Genomic DNA, 17682 nt, shown 5'->3' with positions numbered 1-17682 from the left:
ATAGCATCACGGGCTCAAAAGTAGTGTCGAGAGCAAAGATTCGATCACGCAACTGATTAAATAAGTCATCACGTACTGTATATTTTTTATACAGCATATGGGGACCTGTTTACATGATAGGCTAGCAATATGATAATGATGTTAAAGCTTTATAACTGAGTTTAAGAATGATCCAATTTATTATATTTCATTACTTAAATCAGTTTAAGTTCCGCCTTTGACAACAGTGTTATATTTTAAATTTTGTGGATAGAGACCGTTGCTTTGACAACATTTGACATACCAGAGCAAACATTTTCTTGGTTGCTGTTCGACTGATGTCATCGAAAATGTTTAATTTTTAATGAATTTAACTTCCTTTTTATTCAAGCATTCCAAACTCTAGATCTACATTATTGCATTTCCTTTGTTGCGATATCCGATTCTATTGAAGAAATTTGTAGATATATAACAGGCCCAACGTTCGACAAATTGAGTAGATCATTGTGTACATAACACTGAGCTACCTGGTACCTGTTAGTTGTACGTCACACATCATACGATTAAGATATCGTACAAATACTCTGCCGTATAAATTTCCAAGGACTTAGGATTCCTATATGGCTAATGCCTGAATCCTGATGTTGTGATAACTCAATCTCCGTCAGACTGTAAGGTCCCTACTGTAACTAGGACCTGATTTTACAGGACAGTTGTTTAATTCTTTTAGCTGGTTTAATGCTCATGCCGTCCTTTAGTAGTCCGTGTTTTTATTTTCGCTATTTAAAAGACGCTATTTTGTTACATGTACATATTTTGTTTTGACCCACAACACGACCGTTCAGACGACTATGAGATCATTCATCGATAATCGTTATTCTTGATTAGGTATCATATCAACGAAGAACAACTTTCTGACATCCAACAATTAATTAGTTGCTAATTCAAATACATTGATAAACTAATACCACTCTGTTCAGATTGATCGATTAGTATGAAAACACGGCTTTCCAAATTCATCTCACAATGACAACTCCTAAACTAGTTTTTATAACAGATCAGAAAAATCAAGCATCGTGTCACGATTGCAGACGTGCAATGTTTTATGAAACGTATCACACTCACAGCCGATCACATACAATTACAAACTCGTGCTTGCTTAAAGTGAGAACGTTCATAAACGTTACTTTTCTTTTGCCTTTTCGCGATCGCATCGTCACTTTTGCTTTTCAGTTAATTAGGCAGATATAAACTATTTTGCACTCATATGTTAGTATCTTTTTATCCAAAGCTTGATTAACTTTCAAATGTTTCGTTTTCGAGGGCTCAAGTGCGCTCTACAGTTGCCCAATAATTTGTCTGTACGTGACTTGAAACATGACGTTATGAATTAAAGTATATTTCTTTTCCTAAAGCGGAACTTTGAAGGAAATGGCGGGAAAATGTTGGTTTCTGTGCCCTTAATTCGAAATTGATCCAGGGCACAAAAAATAAAATGTTCCCGGCTTTCCGTCGACAGTGATGAAGGAAATTAGGGCGGGAACATTTAAGCATGCATATTATATTTTATGGTGATAATAATATTAATATTATAAATATATACTTATAACATATTACGTGTCGTAGATTTGTACTCGATATTATTTCTGATTGGTGTTTTATCACAGTTTCTGTTGAACAAGTGTTGATCTTATGACGTTAGGCAGAGTGAGTGGTTTGATTCTCGGGGTAAGTTCCTTTCTTCAGATTCAATATTCGTATAATTTCCTGTAAACTGCTGATAGCTGTATAGAATTTAATTTTGCCAGCCCTGATTTTGTGGCAAGCAGTAACATATTGTTCAGCCAACTAGCCAAGTTTAGCTTCAAAGCAAATTGTGAAAATCAAACAGAGGTGCAAGTTCTAAAAATTATGCCACAGATTTGAATTCTGTCTACAATTATTTTATCTCAGGTCCTATTGCTGGGGCTCTGTCAGAGTGAAGATGCCGCTAGGCCCAAACCTATAATAGGTGAGGAAACAATAAACTATTTCTGTCAGTGATTACCCAGTTCTTTAGTTTCCTTGTTTGATTTTGAACCCTTTCATACTTCCAATGTTTTAAATTGAGTTCAGGTATCAATATTACTATATTACTTTCTAATAAACAACTTCTTCTACCGACAAGAAAATTCACAAGAATGCTCGAACATAGTGAACTGTATCGTTGACCCATGCCAAGTAAGCGCCGAGTGTCCCGGATATCCCGACGCGAAATGTGTAGCCAGCTACTGCGGGGGATGTTACACTCGTTTTGTGGACTCCAGTGGCAATGTTATTGAAGAGTGCTCCCACCAGCCTAACCAACGATGTGAAGGAGGACAGAAGTGGAATAAGTGTGGTAGTCCTTGTACCAAGTCCTGTGATGCTCCTAATCCTCTTTGCACGGAGGTTTGCGAGGCTAAGTGCGAGTGTCCCCCAACCAAACCTATTTGGAGAGATGGAAAATGTATTACTGAGGAAATGTGCCTGGAACCTCCTCCTCCTCCTGCAAAAGGTATTTGAAGCCCCATCCTTTTTACTGTCTTATCTAATTTTAAGCTTTATTTAATAGTTAGTGAAGCTTAATTTTAAGGGGGGGGGGGGGGGGGGGGGGGGGGGGGGGGACAATGGATATTTTTTTGTGAAACTTGATTTCGAGATAGCAGTTGACCAACAAACTAAAACCAGTGACCGAACTTTTGAGGGGTCCCGGACCCCAACCGCCAAACGGTGCCTGCGGGGCAGCCACGCCCATATTTGGTCCAAATTAGGCCCAATTAAGCCAAATACCCTGAACATACCCAAAACCCAGATTTTAGGTGCTCTACTTGTAGCTAGTGGTCTCTTGAACTCGTATATGAAATTTCATCAAGATTGGACAAAACTGAGTTATGGGCCAAAAACCATATGCCCATATTTGGGCATACACACCAAATTTGGTAGATTTCGTCCCATAAATTGGGCAAATATCAATATTTTTGAATGAAACTTACTTTATAAGAAAGGTAAGCCTAAACTACATATTCTCTGTAAGTTATAGCTTTATATCTGTTTAAATGTGGATACTAAGGCGAAAAAACCTCAAAAAAAATTTGGCGGCCAAATTCTGAATTTGTCCGGGAAAATATTGGAATTTGGCCGCCAATTGTTTTTGGAGGCCTAAATCAAAAATCTGTTCTCAAAATAAGGTGGAAATGCGATTTCGAGTCGATTCCGAAAATTTCATGCAAAAATTTTGAAAACTGATTGAGTTATTACAATTTTAATGAGATCAATTCCGCGAATATCGCGAACCAAGATACAGGCAATTTAGTTCATTTTTTGTGGTTTTTTCGCCTTAGTATCCACATTTAAACAGATATAAAGCTATAACTTACAGAGAATATGTATAGTTTAGGCTTACCTTTCTTATAAAGTAAGTTTCATTGAAAAATATTGATATTTGCCCAATTTATGGGACGAAATCTACCAAATTTGGTGCGTATGCCCAAATATGGGCATATGGTTTTTGGCCCATAACTCAGTCATTTTTTCTCCAATCTTGATGAAATTTCATATACGAGTTCAAGAGACCACTAGCTACAAGTAGAGCACCTAAAATCTGGGTTTTGGGCATGTTCAGGGTATTTGGCTAAATTGGGCCTAATTTGGAACAAATATGGGCGTGGCTGCCCCGCGGGCACCGTTTGGCGGTTGGGGTCCGGGACCCCTCAAAAGTTCGGTCACTGGTCCTAGTTTGTTGGTCAATTGCTATCTCGAAATCAAGTTTCACAAAAAAACATCCATTGTCCCCCCCCACCGATTACTGGGCCAAAATTATTAATATTATTGTAAAGTTAAACTAACTCTCTTGTATAATGTACTAGAAACCCGCTAGTAGAAAGCTTTGTTCGAGGAAATTTTAAAAATCAGTTATGTTTTAATTTCTCTTCATCATATAGCTCTGTTATACTGTAGACATAATGGAATTTATCTAACAATGGCGACAGCGTTGTTAGTATTCGGATTCCCAAAACGATGCTTTTTACCGCATCAAAAAATACCAATCACAACCAAAGTTATGAATATAAGTCATAGCGTGAGCGTAAATGTGAGCTAGTTTTGAAATTATGACGTAGCATACAGCATAACAACGCGCGTAGTTAAGATGTTCTTGCTCGCGCACGTGCACTTTAACGTTGCTACGCAACAGCGCAGTAAACCTTTGCTAAAATAACGCCATTATTCTAACGATTATTTAACCTCACTTCCGACGTTAATTATAAAAAATCTAAAGCCTAAATCAAAATTCTAAGAATGCTATAGCCTATTCCTATCCTTTTTCTACAACCCTGCTAAAAATGGCGAGGTTTCAACTCCATTTGCGAGCTGGGTTTGATTTCACCAGAGGGTCATTTTGAGGTCGATTTTCGGTGTTTTTTCTTCTATGTCCCCGTTGCCGGGGAAATTTCGTCAAGTTTAAATTATAGTATAGATATATACTTTTTGACTTTGGGTAAATTTATTTTTTTAATTGGGTTAGACATTTCAATTGTAATTTGATTTTTGAATCGTTTAACCCGTTTAATCCTTTTAACTGGCCATATTGTCATAAGTTCAAATGTCCCAAGGGCTGTTCTTGGACATTTCGGAAGATGTTCCGCTCCAACATTAATATCAAAATTCTACCAGAGTGCAAGAGTAACCTTGAATACAATGATTGTGGCAGTGCATGTGTCCGACCTTGGCGCACTTGTAGTCATAAGGAAGACACTGAAGCGTTCTCTATAGCTGAGAGTGGGAAAAAGGAGAATGATCTCGACTGTCCTGCTGTCTGTGTAGGAAGATGTGAGTGTCCTAAAGATGCTCCTGTCCTTCATAACCGTGTTTGCATTCCTGAATCTTCTTGTCCAGAGGAACCTGGTAAGTCAATCTTTTTAAGCAGGTTTATGGAATGATATTGAACCTGATGCGACAACCATTTTCCATACATGAAATTTAATAAAAATCGTTGAAATAACTCTAGATTAATAACCAGATCAAAAATGTTTTAAAATTAAATGTATCATGTTTTACACCTCTCTTCGCCAGAGGAGTGCAAGGATTGGATACCTAAGTGTCCCGTCAAGCCCTGTGAACAACACGAATGCTCCTCAAACTCGGAAGCAACCTGTAAGCCCTACTACTGTGGAGGCTGTTTCGCTAACTTCTTCGACGGCGAGGAAGTCGTCGAAGAGTGCAGCGCAAGTAAAGAAACTTGTAGTGGTGGCCAGGAATGGAGCGAATGTGGGCTGGCTTGTCTGAAGACTTGCAACGACCCTGATCCGGTCTGCACCAAGAACTGTGTGCCCAGGTGTCAGTGTCCTGCTGACAAACCTATCTGGAAGGAGGGAGAGTGCGTGGCAGTGAGCCAATGTGACTCAAGTCAGTGTAAGAGCAACCTGGTGTTCAACGAGTGTGGGAGTGCTTGTACTCCATCTTGTAGGGATCCCAATCCAATGTGTACAGAGCAGTGTGTACCGAGGTGTGAGTGCCCCAAGGAACTACCTATATTCCATCAACGTGTTTGTACTACGGAGGAGAAGTGCCCGGAGATACCTGAACCTGGTTCGTTAATTTTTCTACACGTTTTAATCAGCTAAACTCATCCTTAGAAATGTTATTGTTCTTCATTTTGTCGATGAATCCCACATCATGATCATAGTCAGTCTATTAAAACCTTCCTATTTCAGAGTGCAAAGGAGGAATGGTATTTGAGGAGTGTGCGAGCAAGTGCACCCCAACATGTGCTGAACCCGACCCATTCTGCACGTTCGAGTGCGTGGCTAAGTGTACATGTCCTCCAAATACTCCTATTCTTCACAATGGGGAGTGTATGCCAGCCAACGAGTGCCCTGAGACGCCAGGTAAATAACTTTAGAGGTTTAGTTTAAAAGATGGTTTCTCCAAGATTGTAGAATTAAGTTGGGATGGTGCTATATATTCTGCTCGTGTGTTAAAAAGTGAGCGGATACGAATAAGAACTTGGAAGCCTATTCGATTCCTAGCTAAATGAAATATATGATACTCGAATGGTGCCTAACCAGGTCCTAAAATTATAGTGGAAAACTTAATATATGACGATTTATTTAGTTTTAAACTTTTAAAGGTATTTGGTTTCTAATCATAAGTCGGGTTCAGGGATCCAATATCTGTAAAGTAAATTTATTCATCAGTCCTTTTACGGTCCTTTTTACGAACCTCAGCTCCCGATTAATTATGTAGTATGGACGTTTGAGATCCGATATCAAAACGTGTTCACAGACATGGTGGAACAGGGACAAAAGGAAATCGCGGCATGTACGGAATCGCGATTTTTTCCCATTATTTGCGACAAATTTTATGTATAGTTTAATGTATAGTCTGTTAAAAATCGCGGTATCGCGAATTTTTGCCAAAATAATCGCGAAATCCTTTTGTCCCTGTGGTGGAATGTATTCAGAATTAACACAGGGTTGAAATGATAATAAGATAATAGGAGTCAAATATCCTGACTAATGACTTCTCTCACGTCAACATTGTGTCTGGCTCATCTTGTTCCAACGAACCTGAACATTTAACCAGAACACTAATATTCAGAATGCGAAGGAGGGACAGTGTGGAACACCTGCGGTATGAGCTGTACTATTACATGTGACGACCCCCGGCCAATGTGCACCAAGGAATGTGTGGAGAAGTGTCAATGTCCTCGGTCCAGTCCCTTCCTGCACGAGGGACAGTGTATACCTAAGGACCGGTGCCCTGCTAAAGGTTTGGAAACAATTCTTTTTTATAGTTTAATTGAAAAAGATGAGGCAATCACCCTGAACTTCATCATTTTTAGGGAAACTGTTTTGTGTGAACAATAGGCTTCATTTCACTATAAAAGTCAATTATAGGTCAATGTGAACACGATGGAAACGTGTATGATGTGGGAGATGAGTGGAATACAGACCCATGTACTTTTTGCTCTTGTATGCTGAATGAAGGTAATGGACGTTCACTGTTAGGAATTAATTTCTATCTGATATTTTCACCAAAGATTTGACCAGTTTCAAAACAAATTATTGCTATCTATTTTTCACTCTGAGATTAAAGGCAATAACAACAAGTTTAATTAAATCTTCAGAAACAGGCGAGAAGATTGAAATGTGTGCCTCTGTTAAATGCGCATTCCCGATCTGTGAAACAGAGGTCATCTATCCAAAGGACCAGTGTTGCCCTATATGTGAGTTCCTGTGATTTCTAAGTAATTTAACAATAATACATTGATCCTGTATATGACTACATTTAAGTATTGACTAAGGCGCCTAATCGCACCGATTACCAAACATGTGACCAAATTTTCATCAAGTTTAACCGATCAGGTGCTGATCCGTGCAGTGTCAAAACAAGTGAGGGAGAAATTAAATTATATGAAGCAGGAGACGAGTGGAGCCCAGACCCATGCACAACTTGCCACTGTGTTGAAACAGGTACTGTGATTAACCTGGGGACCTCAGGCTTTTCTGTTCATGAACAGATTGAAGATTCGGCGGAATGACAGGCTGAGCACCGCCCAGTAAACTGTGATTAACATATCGTTCCGCATGTCTTATGTCGAAATTCCATCAATCAAATCTCAGACTGTTCTCAGTTTTAAAAAGGTTTATCCGTCAACAAAATGCGCCCTTAATACCAAAACATGCACTCAGGCGACGGTAAGATGGAGCAGATGTGTGCTAAGATCTACTGTGACATCCCCATTTGTGAGACAGGAGAACTCAAATGGAGTAAAGATGCTTGTTGTCCTTCTTGTAAGTTTAGAAATAAAGATCGGGTTCAAAATATTTTCAGCAATTCTGCTTTTAGTGTGGAAGATTCAGTCGTTGGTTAAAATAAATCAGTGTGTAACCCTGATAAAAATAGGTGCTGACGAGTGTACACACAGAGGAACAGGATACGAGATCGGTGACTCCTGGAAACCGGACGACTGTACCTCTTGCCAATGTTATGAGGAAGATGGTTAGTGGTTTCAAGAGACGTTGTTCTGTTAGGAGATCCTCACCTTGAGCCTAGTATTTAGTTTTATGATTTAATATCCATATGTGGTTATCATGGGTTCAATGATCCCTAGCAATGTTTGAACGATGATAACTTATCATTGATAAGTGCCGCTTGGACGTATAATTATTTGTTTGTCACTCCTCCCCTTTCAATTATCCTCCTCATGGACATGTAGTTACTGGTAATTTAGATATTGTTGATAATGTTGAACTTAGGGAAGTACTTTCCTACGGTTGTAAATACAGAATTCCCACATTTAAATCTCCAGATGAGATATATATGTCAGTTACCGAAGCTGTCGATAAATTTATAAAATCAAAAAGTAGAAAGTACTGTCAAAAAGAAGTAAAGTTCAGCGATTGGAAGGAAAAAGTGTTATCAATAGTTTCCAATCGTATTGAATATTACAAGAAAAACTTTCCTGAAACATTTGAAATAAAAGAAAACACACTGGAAAAAGATGATGTTAAAAGAAGTCTTAAAATGCTGAAAAGTAAATACATTATTTGTAGTATCGACAAAGCTTCTGGTAATTTTTCATTTATTTGTAAAAAGTTTTATGTAAAAACTCTTGTCAATGAAATGGGTTTTGATCCTAATACTCTAGAATGTATAGGTAATGATACATATAAACCCTGTAGCGAAGACGAGACTCATTATGTCAATAAAATATCTGAGAGTCTAAAGGAGAGATTTAATGTACAAGTTGAAGATAAAAACTTGCGACTAGCACGCATCTTCTGGAACCCTAAGCTTCATAAGAACCCTTACAAGGCGAGGTTCATTGCAGGTGCCCGTTTTTGCGTTACGAAACAACTTAACGTCCAAGTTAACTGTTGTCTGAAACTTTTGAGGAAATACTTCAAGAAATACTGCGAGGCAATCTACAACAACAGCGGTATAAACATTTTTTTTTTTTGGAGCATAGATTCCTCAAGTGAATTCCTTGAAGCTATCAAAAATAGCGATGTTTATAATATACAAGTATATGATTTTACTACTCTTTATACCAGATTAGACTTGATTGAAGTAGAGAATATGATTAATGAAGTTGTTGATTTAATATTTTCAGACCGTAATAGATATATTTGTATTTCTAAAAGAGACAGTAATACATGTTTCTTTTCCAATAAAACCTATGATTGTCATGCCTGCTTTAGTCAAGATGACCTAAAAGAGGCTGTTAAATTTATTATTTATAACACTTATGTCGTCTTCGGTGGGATTGTATTCATACAAACCAAGGGTATTCCTATGGGTGGAAATTCAAGTTCCCCTATAGCTGATCTCACTGTTGGCAAAAAGGAATTTAATTATATGAAACGTTTACTTCAGGAAAAGAAAATGGGATTAGCAAAGATATTATCCAATAATAAACGATATGTTGACGATTTATCTATTATTAACTACCTTTACTTTCATAAATTGATTAAAGATATTTATCCTAATTCATTGGAGATGGAGCGAGCTGGTTCCAATAATAAAATCATTAACTACCTTGATTTAAATATTAATATTTCCACAGAAGGACTAGAAATATCAGTGTATAACAAAACTGATGATTTTAATTTTCATGTTGTATCCCTTACATTTCCTCACAGTAACATCCCAACCGAGGTTGGCTACAACGTTTTTTCAAGTCAAGTTCTTAGATATGGTAATGTTTGCACTAGATTGGATATCTTTACCTCCCATCTTCACAAAATATTCAAAATTCTAATTGATAGAGGATATAGCCGTGATAGACTGATTAAAGGCATTAAACGTTGTCTGAGGAAATATGACAACGTAATTACAATATCTAATGCTCCTATAAATACTTTAATTAATTGTTTGTCCCGTTATTCTTTTTCCTTCCTCTTTTCCTTGTCATCCCCTTATGTTTTAAGATTCTTGCTATAAATGGCTACAGCTAACACTATTAATGCTAAGTACCAAACAACAAGTGGGAGGTGGATCGTTGGTACCATTAAATCGATTTAACACCGCAATTCCAGTCGCAAGCCTGGGACCACTACTAGCATAGTCACAACATCTACAAAGCTGCCATATAGCCTGACTGACAATTTTCTCGACTGACTGACAATGTTTCTTCTTTTTCCCCATTTAGAATACAAAGATTAGTACATTTTAGCTTATGATTAATATTATATTTTTACCTATAGTTTACTTAGATTCTAAAGTATATGTGTACTGACGTTTTGTAATAAGAAGAGCAATCTCTTACTCCCTTTAATCTAATTCTCTTCAGGAGAGAAGAAGCAGATGTGTGCCATGATGAGTTGCATGCTTCCTGGACCTAACTGTAAACCCTATTATGTGCCTGGAGAATGTTGTCCAAGATGCGAGGACGACTGTTCATTAGTGGATTGTGCCAGCACCGACGGTTGCCTCTGGGAAATAGTACAGCTGAAAGGAGATTGCTGCCCACTTTGTCTGAAACCTTGTTACTCAGTCGAGGATGGAGAGCTGATTTTCCACAAGGAAAACGAGCCGTGGCAAGATACTCCGTGCCGTACTTGCACCTGTGTCCGAGATGGTAGGTAGATGTTTTGTGTACTCTAGGTTGGGAGCTATGTGACGTCATAGTGCTTTACTTTACGCTCATAGATAAATTAGCTGTGACGTCATGGGGCGTGTTTTGAGTCATACATTGAGAAGTTGATAAATTATAAACATATTGTTATGATCGATAACACTTTTATATTGATAATTGACGATCGCTAAAGCCGGCAAAACTAATAATATTATCGATACGCGTCAAATATCGAAATTATATCCAAAGTTAGTACAACGTTTTACACCAAGTTTCCTTAATAACCAAATCCCCAGAGAAAACTGGCTACAGAAACGAGTGTATGGAGATTATGTGTGACATACCAATTTGTGGACCAGAATCAGAACTTATTTATGACGATAAGACAACGTGCTGTCCGTATTGTGAGTTAAACCTTCAAAATACCTTTACTGTATTTCGTATAGCTTGTGAAAATCGAAAGTAAAACCTTGGAAGAGAGCTAAATGCGGCCTTTAATATATTAGCCAAGTATATATTAATATATGTATATGAGAGAGAGGGAGGTACAGGTTTATAGTTTAAATAGTTTTATATAACTAGCAGAAACCCGTCAAACCTTTAAGACTGGTGTCAAGGCGCTTTGGTGGCCGGATCAGTATCCTACCCTAAAGTCTCCCAGTAAAAATAATTATAGATGTGGATACTGGCGGGGAGGTGATAATTGTTTGTTTACATTAATAGTGAGCACATGTTAAGCAGGCTGAGGAGGTGATAATTGTTTGTTTACATTTTAGGTCGAGCACATGTTAAGCAGGCTGAGGAGGTGATACATATTTTGTATTATAGAAGGTTTGTAACACTTGTAACGCCTTCTTGTTACCCCCCTTTGAGGACCCCGAATTATTTTCTGAACGAAAGCTCAAAAATAACCGAGAAATCGACCTTCTTATTAACTCATTTTGATGACTGTTTCTGACCTAAAATTGCACGAAAAATCGATTTAGCTAGGTTTCAGAACCTATAAACACTTCCTTATCCCTCAAAATTGATGTTTTATAGTTAATACGACCAACAAGCAACATATATTTTGATCCTTCGGTTCTACTCATGACCTAGACAGTTAAGCTGAACCCGACAGATTGAGGCAATCCTCACCTTAACTGATCAAACTGGTACTAACACAATTTTCAGATATAAATGTTCTTTGCGATACGTTTATTGCAGCTTTGCAACTTGAGTGAAGACCAGAGTACGAAAACACACAGCAGGTAAGCAACTCACTTTTGGTGACTGTTCCTCACGAACATTCTGATCCTGTAACATATGAACAGGGAGATCGTCTCCTTAACAAATCGAACAGGTACTATCACAATTTCCAGAGCACAGCATGATAACAAACTCAAAAGAAACACAATGAAGGTAGGTTACCAACACCACAATATAACAATCATACTGACAACTGAATTAAATGTATTCTGACGACGGGCAGCCCTGATGTGCTCCGTGGTCCTCAACGAGCGACCACTTGTAATAGAGGTGTTATGTCATGTGACACCGATCCGTCCAATCACAAACAGGAAAAGTGAGCAGATCGATATCGTGTGTTTACTTTCCTTATCTTTATTTGACCCTCTGTTCACATTGTTATCTCTACCACATCTTGACTCGGCAAGGTCCGCGTGCAATATCTGCACCGCGGTAAACACGCCATGATTACGTCATGAACTTGAAATAGTGTGATTGTTGTACACTTATATAACCGTGCCCATCGCCCACGTACATTACAAACTGTTGGGGGGGGGGGGGGGGGGGGTGGGGGCGGGGGATGGGGTTTAAGATAAACAACCGATCTTGATAGTGTGTTGGTCGCTCCTCCAACTGACTGTGATGCTAACCGTCCAGTCATGAACGGAACATTAACATTCTTTAGTTATAGCATGTTTCGGTTTCATTGTTCAATTGCGGAGATTAGTATTATTAAAAACATTTACTCTAATATGAGGTCGCGATTATGAACTGAGTGAGATTCCAAATGATGAACTGTGCTTTAAGTTTACACCAACTGGAAGCAAAGGAATAATGCATATATCCATGAGTGCTCCTTTGCTTAACTTAGACCTTTAGACAGTAAGTGTTTGGAAACAGAATCTAGGACACGACTTCACATCGCCCGCATCCACGTGGAACGCTCTATTGGCTATCTGAAGCGGTACAAGATTTTGGGAAACAAAGTTGTGGCGAAGATGTTGCCTTATCTGAGCGACATCGCATTCGTGTGCGCCCAACTGGTCAATTTGAACCCTGTTTTTTTAAGGGAGGTCGACAACGATTTTTTTTAAATGACCAGTGCTACTTGAATAAATAAAAAATTATGTTATTATTCTGTTCCTGACTGGACGATAAGCACCACAGTCAGTTGGAGGTATATTTTATTTAAACCTGCTAATTGCAGGTATATTTTATTTAAACCTGCTAATTGCAGGTATATTTTATCTAAACCTGCTAATTGCAGGTATATTTTATTTAAACCTGCTAACATTTCTTGTCAGAGAATTCGTGTCCTAGTTTTTATTGTCAAACACTTACCGTCCAAGTTAAGTTAGGGAGCACTCATGGGTATATTCCTTTGGTTCCAGTTGGTGTAAACTTAAAGCACAGTTCATCATTTGGAATTCCACTGAGTTGATAATCGCGACCACATATTACAGCAAACTGTACATATTACAGAAAACTGTACTTATCTCCGCAGTTCAGCCGAGACATACTATAACTAAAAAATTATGTTATTATTCTGTTCCTGACTGGACGATAAGCATCACAGTCAGTTGGAGGAGCGACCAACACACTATCAAGATCGGTTGTTTATCTTAAACCCCATCCCCCGCCCCCACCCCCCCCCCCCCCCCCCCCCCCAACAGTTTGTAATGTACGTGGGCGATGGGCACGGTTATATAAGTGTACAACAATCACACTATTTCAAGTTCATGACGTAATCATGGCGTGTTTACCGCGGTGCAGATATTGCACGCGGACCTTGCCGAGTCAAGATGTGGTAGAGATAACAATGTGAACAGAGGGTCAAATAAAGATAAGGAAAGTAAACACACGATATCGATCTGCTCACTTTTCCTGTTTGTGATTGGACGGATCGGTGTCACATGACATAACACCTCTATTACAAGTGGTCGCTCGTTGAGGACCACGGAGCACATCAGGGCTGCCCGTCGTCAGAATACATTTAATTCAGTTGTCAGTATGATTGTTATATTGTGGTGTTGGTAACCTACCTTCATTGTGTTTCTTTTGAGTTTGTTATCATGCTGTGCTCTGGAAATTGTGATAGTACCTGTTCGATTTGTTAAGGAGACGATCTCCCTGTTCATATGTTACAGGATCAGAATGTTCGTGAGGAACAGTCACTAAAAGTGAGTTGCTTACCTGCTGTGTGTTTTCGTACTCTGGTCTTCACTCAAGTTGCAAAGCTGCAATAAACGTATCGCAAAGAACATTTATATCTGAAAATTGTGTTAGTACCAGTTTGATCAGTTAAGGTGAGGATTGCCTCAATCTGTCGGGTTCAGCTTAACTGTCTAGGTCATGAGTAGAACCGAAGGATCAAAATATATGTTGCTTGTTGGTCGTATTAACTATAAAACATCAATTTTGAGGGATAAGGAAGTGTTTATAGGTTCTGAAACCTAGCTAAATCGATTTTTCGTGCAATTTTAGGTCAGAAACAGTCATCAAAATGAGTTAATAAGAAGGTCGATTTCTCGGTTATTTTTGAGCTTTCGTTCAGAAAATAATTCGGGGTCCTCAAAGGGGGGTAACAAGAAGGCGTTACAAGTGTTACAAACCTTCTATAATACAAAATATGTATCACCTCCTCAGCCTGCTTAACATGTGCTCGACCTAAAATGTAAACAAACAATTATCACCTCCTCAGCCTGCTTAACATGTGCTCACTATTAATGTAAACAAACAATTATCACCTCCCCGCCAGTATCCACATCTATTACCTATTTAATTCGCGTTTTTGACACCACTTGGGGGTCCAAATTTTGGGTACTAAAATTCTTATTCCTTGGCCGATTTTCGATTTTTTCATGCTGATTTGAAGGCCATTAAAGCATTTGAATCAGTTAAAAAAGTTTCAGTTTTATATCTTGTACGGTTTTTGCGGAAACCCGTGTTAAAGTAGATGCCGTGGTGTCAGTAAAATGGTGCGGATAAATAAATATATATATATCGTCTCGCTTTATATATAGTAAGATAGTATTATCATATTATAGTTGTACATATTTTTACAAATATATGCAATCCTACCGCTAGATTAACCAAGCTTAATGGCAGGTTCTGATCCGTGCTCACTTGGGAAAGAAACCTACGATATAGGACAGTCTTGGAAACCAGACCGTTGTATGAGTTGCGAATGTATCGAGGGAGAAGGTATACAATACACATTTTAAGAACAACATATTTTTCCATGAAATAATTGCCTTTTCAATGTTCTATCATTGTTCTGTGGACATAAGATAATTTAAATTTACAGATATTAAGCGGAGAAACTTTTTATGGCTGTTTGTTGCTATTTATCTTGACCGGTTGATGTTTTTCAAAATTGGTGTTAGTAAGGGTTGTTTACCTTTTTTGATGTTTTTGTTGATGCACTAGTGTACTGCCGGAATGAAATTATTATAATATACTGACCGGTTTCCCTTCAGGAGGCACTAAACAGAAGATTTGCATGGCCATGGACTGTGCGCAACCCGAGGAAGGTTGCGAATTTGTCTATTCTGAAGACGCCTGCTGTCCCATCTGTGAGTAGCATATTCTATTACCATTTATATTAATCATTCATTGTGAAGTTGATCCAATAATCACGACAAGATGCAGCTACAATTAATAATTTAAGAATTTAGTTCAGTAATGGTAATAAGAATAAATACTTTTAGCCTTCTTCTAAAACTTCGTGTTCAATAAAAAGTTACAATATTTTAACCATTAATGTAATAACAAATCAAATTTTAATCAAAAATGTAGATTAAATTATAAATTCCACCCATATGCAGGTCAGAAGCCGTGTGAGATGTATGACGGAGGTAAAACTATCGAATACCAGCCTGGTGACGAGTGGAAACCAGACGCTTGTACTTTTTGCTACTGTGGACTCAACGGTAACTTTACTCTCACGTTTGTGATAATTTTAAAGATATTGTATACCAGAGTTTTAGAAAACATCTTGCTGTTGGAACTTTGGAAGTTACAGGAACAAAACATTTTTCAAATATCCATATAAGGATATTTGAAAAATGTTTTGTATAAATAAATTGTATAAATACAATTTTATAAAGGGGAATTGTAACTAGTCGAAGGGGTTTCAGTACGACAGTCGAAATAAGGTTCAGTTAAGGAATATTAATAATGGCTGTAATCAGTTCTAAGCACTGTGATGGCACATATACAATCCCGTCCGGTTGTGGTGTAACTGAATATTTTCTAAGCCAACCTCATTAATTATATGATTTAATGAAGTGAATGTTGCTGCTTAGTGGTAGTGACTTTAACAACAATCAATCAGATGCCCTTTCCGCTTCACTTCCCTTATGTAAAACAACACAGTCAAAATGTTACTTGTCAGTGATAATATCAAAACGTCGCAAGCCCTTAAACAGATAATATTTAAAATATGCAGATAATATGCAAATCAGTCTATTTCCAGTGAGGGGGAGCTAAGGCCCTGAACTTGCCACGTCCCCCGAATTTTGGAAGCAAGCACTCTTCTACCCTCTTTATCGACTCCTCCCTCACCCACTTCTTTCCTGGTTCGGTCAGCTTTTTCTCAAGATTCACATACACTGGCACAAGGTATGAAGTTGCCAGAGTACTGTATTGTGCAACTACTGTGTTGAGTGGCCGCCTGGTTAAGTTATCGTAGGAACCTCCTTGATTTTGGAACATGAGTTGCTTTCCCTTCCCCTCAATATCAACATATTCCTGCAGCTCTACTGAATCAAGTCTCCGTATGCTAAGATTATCTTTCTGCCCCCATTTACATACCCATGTAAGGTAGGTCTGGCTTGCCGCCTTACAGCTATTTCTGCCAACTGAAGACAGACACAGTTTTTAAGATGAATCCCATAATGATGGTATAGGGCATCAGAATCTGGTCTTGGGTCTAAAAAGATTTTCAGTACAGCTTCATCTTCTAGAATTTTCTTCAGGCTTGTTTGACACTTCTTTGTATCTACTGATGTGGTAAAAACAGCCGAACCTGGGAAAGGAAAGGATGAAGTACGTTCGGCAAATTAGTACAATTGCACCGGCTATTATATTTATAGCTTAGTTGTAGTGAACGTACGGAACGTTCACTTAAAATAGTTTGTGAACGCGTTCGCTAAAAGATTTTAACGTTCGGAACATAAGGAACGTTAATCAGATTTAAAATATTAACACGTCGACACGCCATCCGGCCATCGTTTCCCGCAAATTTACATGTTGAGCTGGACCAAGGAGACATTGTCGAATTGTAACAAAATAGTTACAAATGTGAAGAATCACGACATGATTCTAAAAACGTTTAGAACCTATTCTCATGTCAATTTGCTAAAACCAGGGGAAACTCGGTTTGCCACCCAGTTTATTATGTTAGAGAGACTGACGGGTTCCAAGGATACTTTGATTAAGACTTATATTGATCCAACCCTTACTGAGTGTTAGCAATAAAAGTAATGCATACAAGAATTTGTTTGAGTGCGCTAAAGATTTAGTGTTTGACCCCCATTTCTGGATAGAAGTCGACTATTTATGCTCAATTCTCGAACCGATAATAGTCTTGCTTAGATTTTCAGACAATAGTCTTTACTTAAGATTCCTGTTGGTTTCATCGGTGTAATTTATTACAAATATTATCTGTTCACCTTAAAGTTAACAAATTTTGCTTTCCGCAATAGAAACCATAAAAGTGATATGGTTAGTCTTGCCAACAAAATGTGGCTCAAGCTCCATTCCCCCTATATTCAGTAGGGTTTAGTGTTCACCCGGCTTATCAGGGATATGATCAGCACACGAATCAGGATGTCTGGAAGGAGTTTCTAGATGTCATGGACACGTGGTGTGAC

The 17682-nt window shown here is 38.2% G+C and overlaps 1 protein-coding gene across 1 annotated transcript; it reads left to right on the top strand.

The window, feature by feature from the left end:
• Nucleotides 1–1583: 1583 nt before the first annotated feature.
• LOC134813171 (kielin/chordin-like protein) lies at nucleotides 1584–15860 on the top strand. The gene is made up of 17 exons (XM_063820859.1): nucleotides 1584–1707; nucleotides 1933–1990; nucleotides 2147–2515; nucleotides 4672–4902; nucleotides 5071–5586; nucleotides 5712–5885; nucleotides 6598–6768; nucleotides 6897–6986; nucleotides 7127–7225; nucleotides 7365–7472; nucleotides 7692–7793; nucleotides 7906–8001; nucleotides 10295–10582; nucleotides 10876–10983; nucleotides 14915–15010; nucleotides 15286–15381; nucleotides 15634–15860. Exons 1-17 carry the CDS (start codon nucleotides 1672–1674, stop codon nucleotides 15858–15860), a joined length of 2865 nt encoding a protein of 954 aa, XP_063676929.1. The 5' UTR covers nucleotides 1584–1671.
• Nucleotides 15861–17682: the final 1822 nt, after the last annotated feature.

Source organism: Bolinopsis microptera, chromosome 3 (genome assembly GCF_026151205.1).
Source record: "Bolinopsis microptera isolate Bmic1 chromosome 3, MBARI_Bmic_1.0, whole genome shotgun sequence".
Classification (NCBI taxonomy): Eukaryota; Metazoa; Ctenophora; class Tentaculata; order Lobata; family Bolinopsidae; genus Bolinopsis; species Bolinopsis microptera.
This window is presented reverse-complemented; position numbering and strand designations above follow the sequence as displayed.

Bases quoted from the DNA above. Each gene is read 5' to 3' on its own strand.
- LOC134813171 (XM_063820859.1), top strand. From the start codon at position 1,672: ATGACGTTAGGCAGAGTGAGTGGTTTGATTCTCGGG. The intron at 1,708-1,932 runs GTAAGTTCCTTT...ATTTTATCTCAG, and splicing joins TGAGTGGTTTGATTCTCGGG to GTCCTATTGCTGGGGCTCTG. The intron at 2,516-4,671 runs GTATTTGAAGCC...AAATTCTACCAG, and splicing joins TCCTCCTCCTCCTGCAAAAG to AGTGCAAGAGTAACCTTGAA.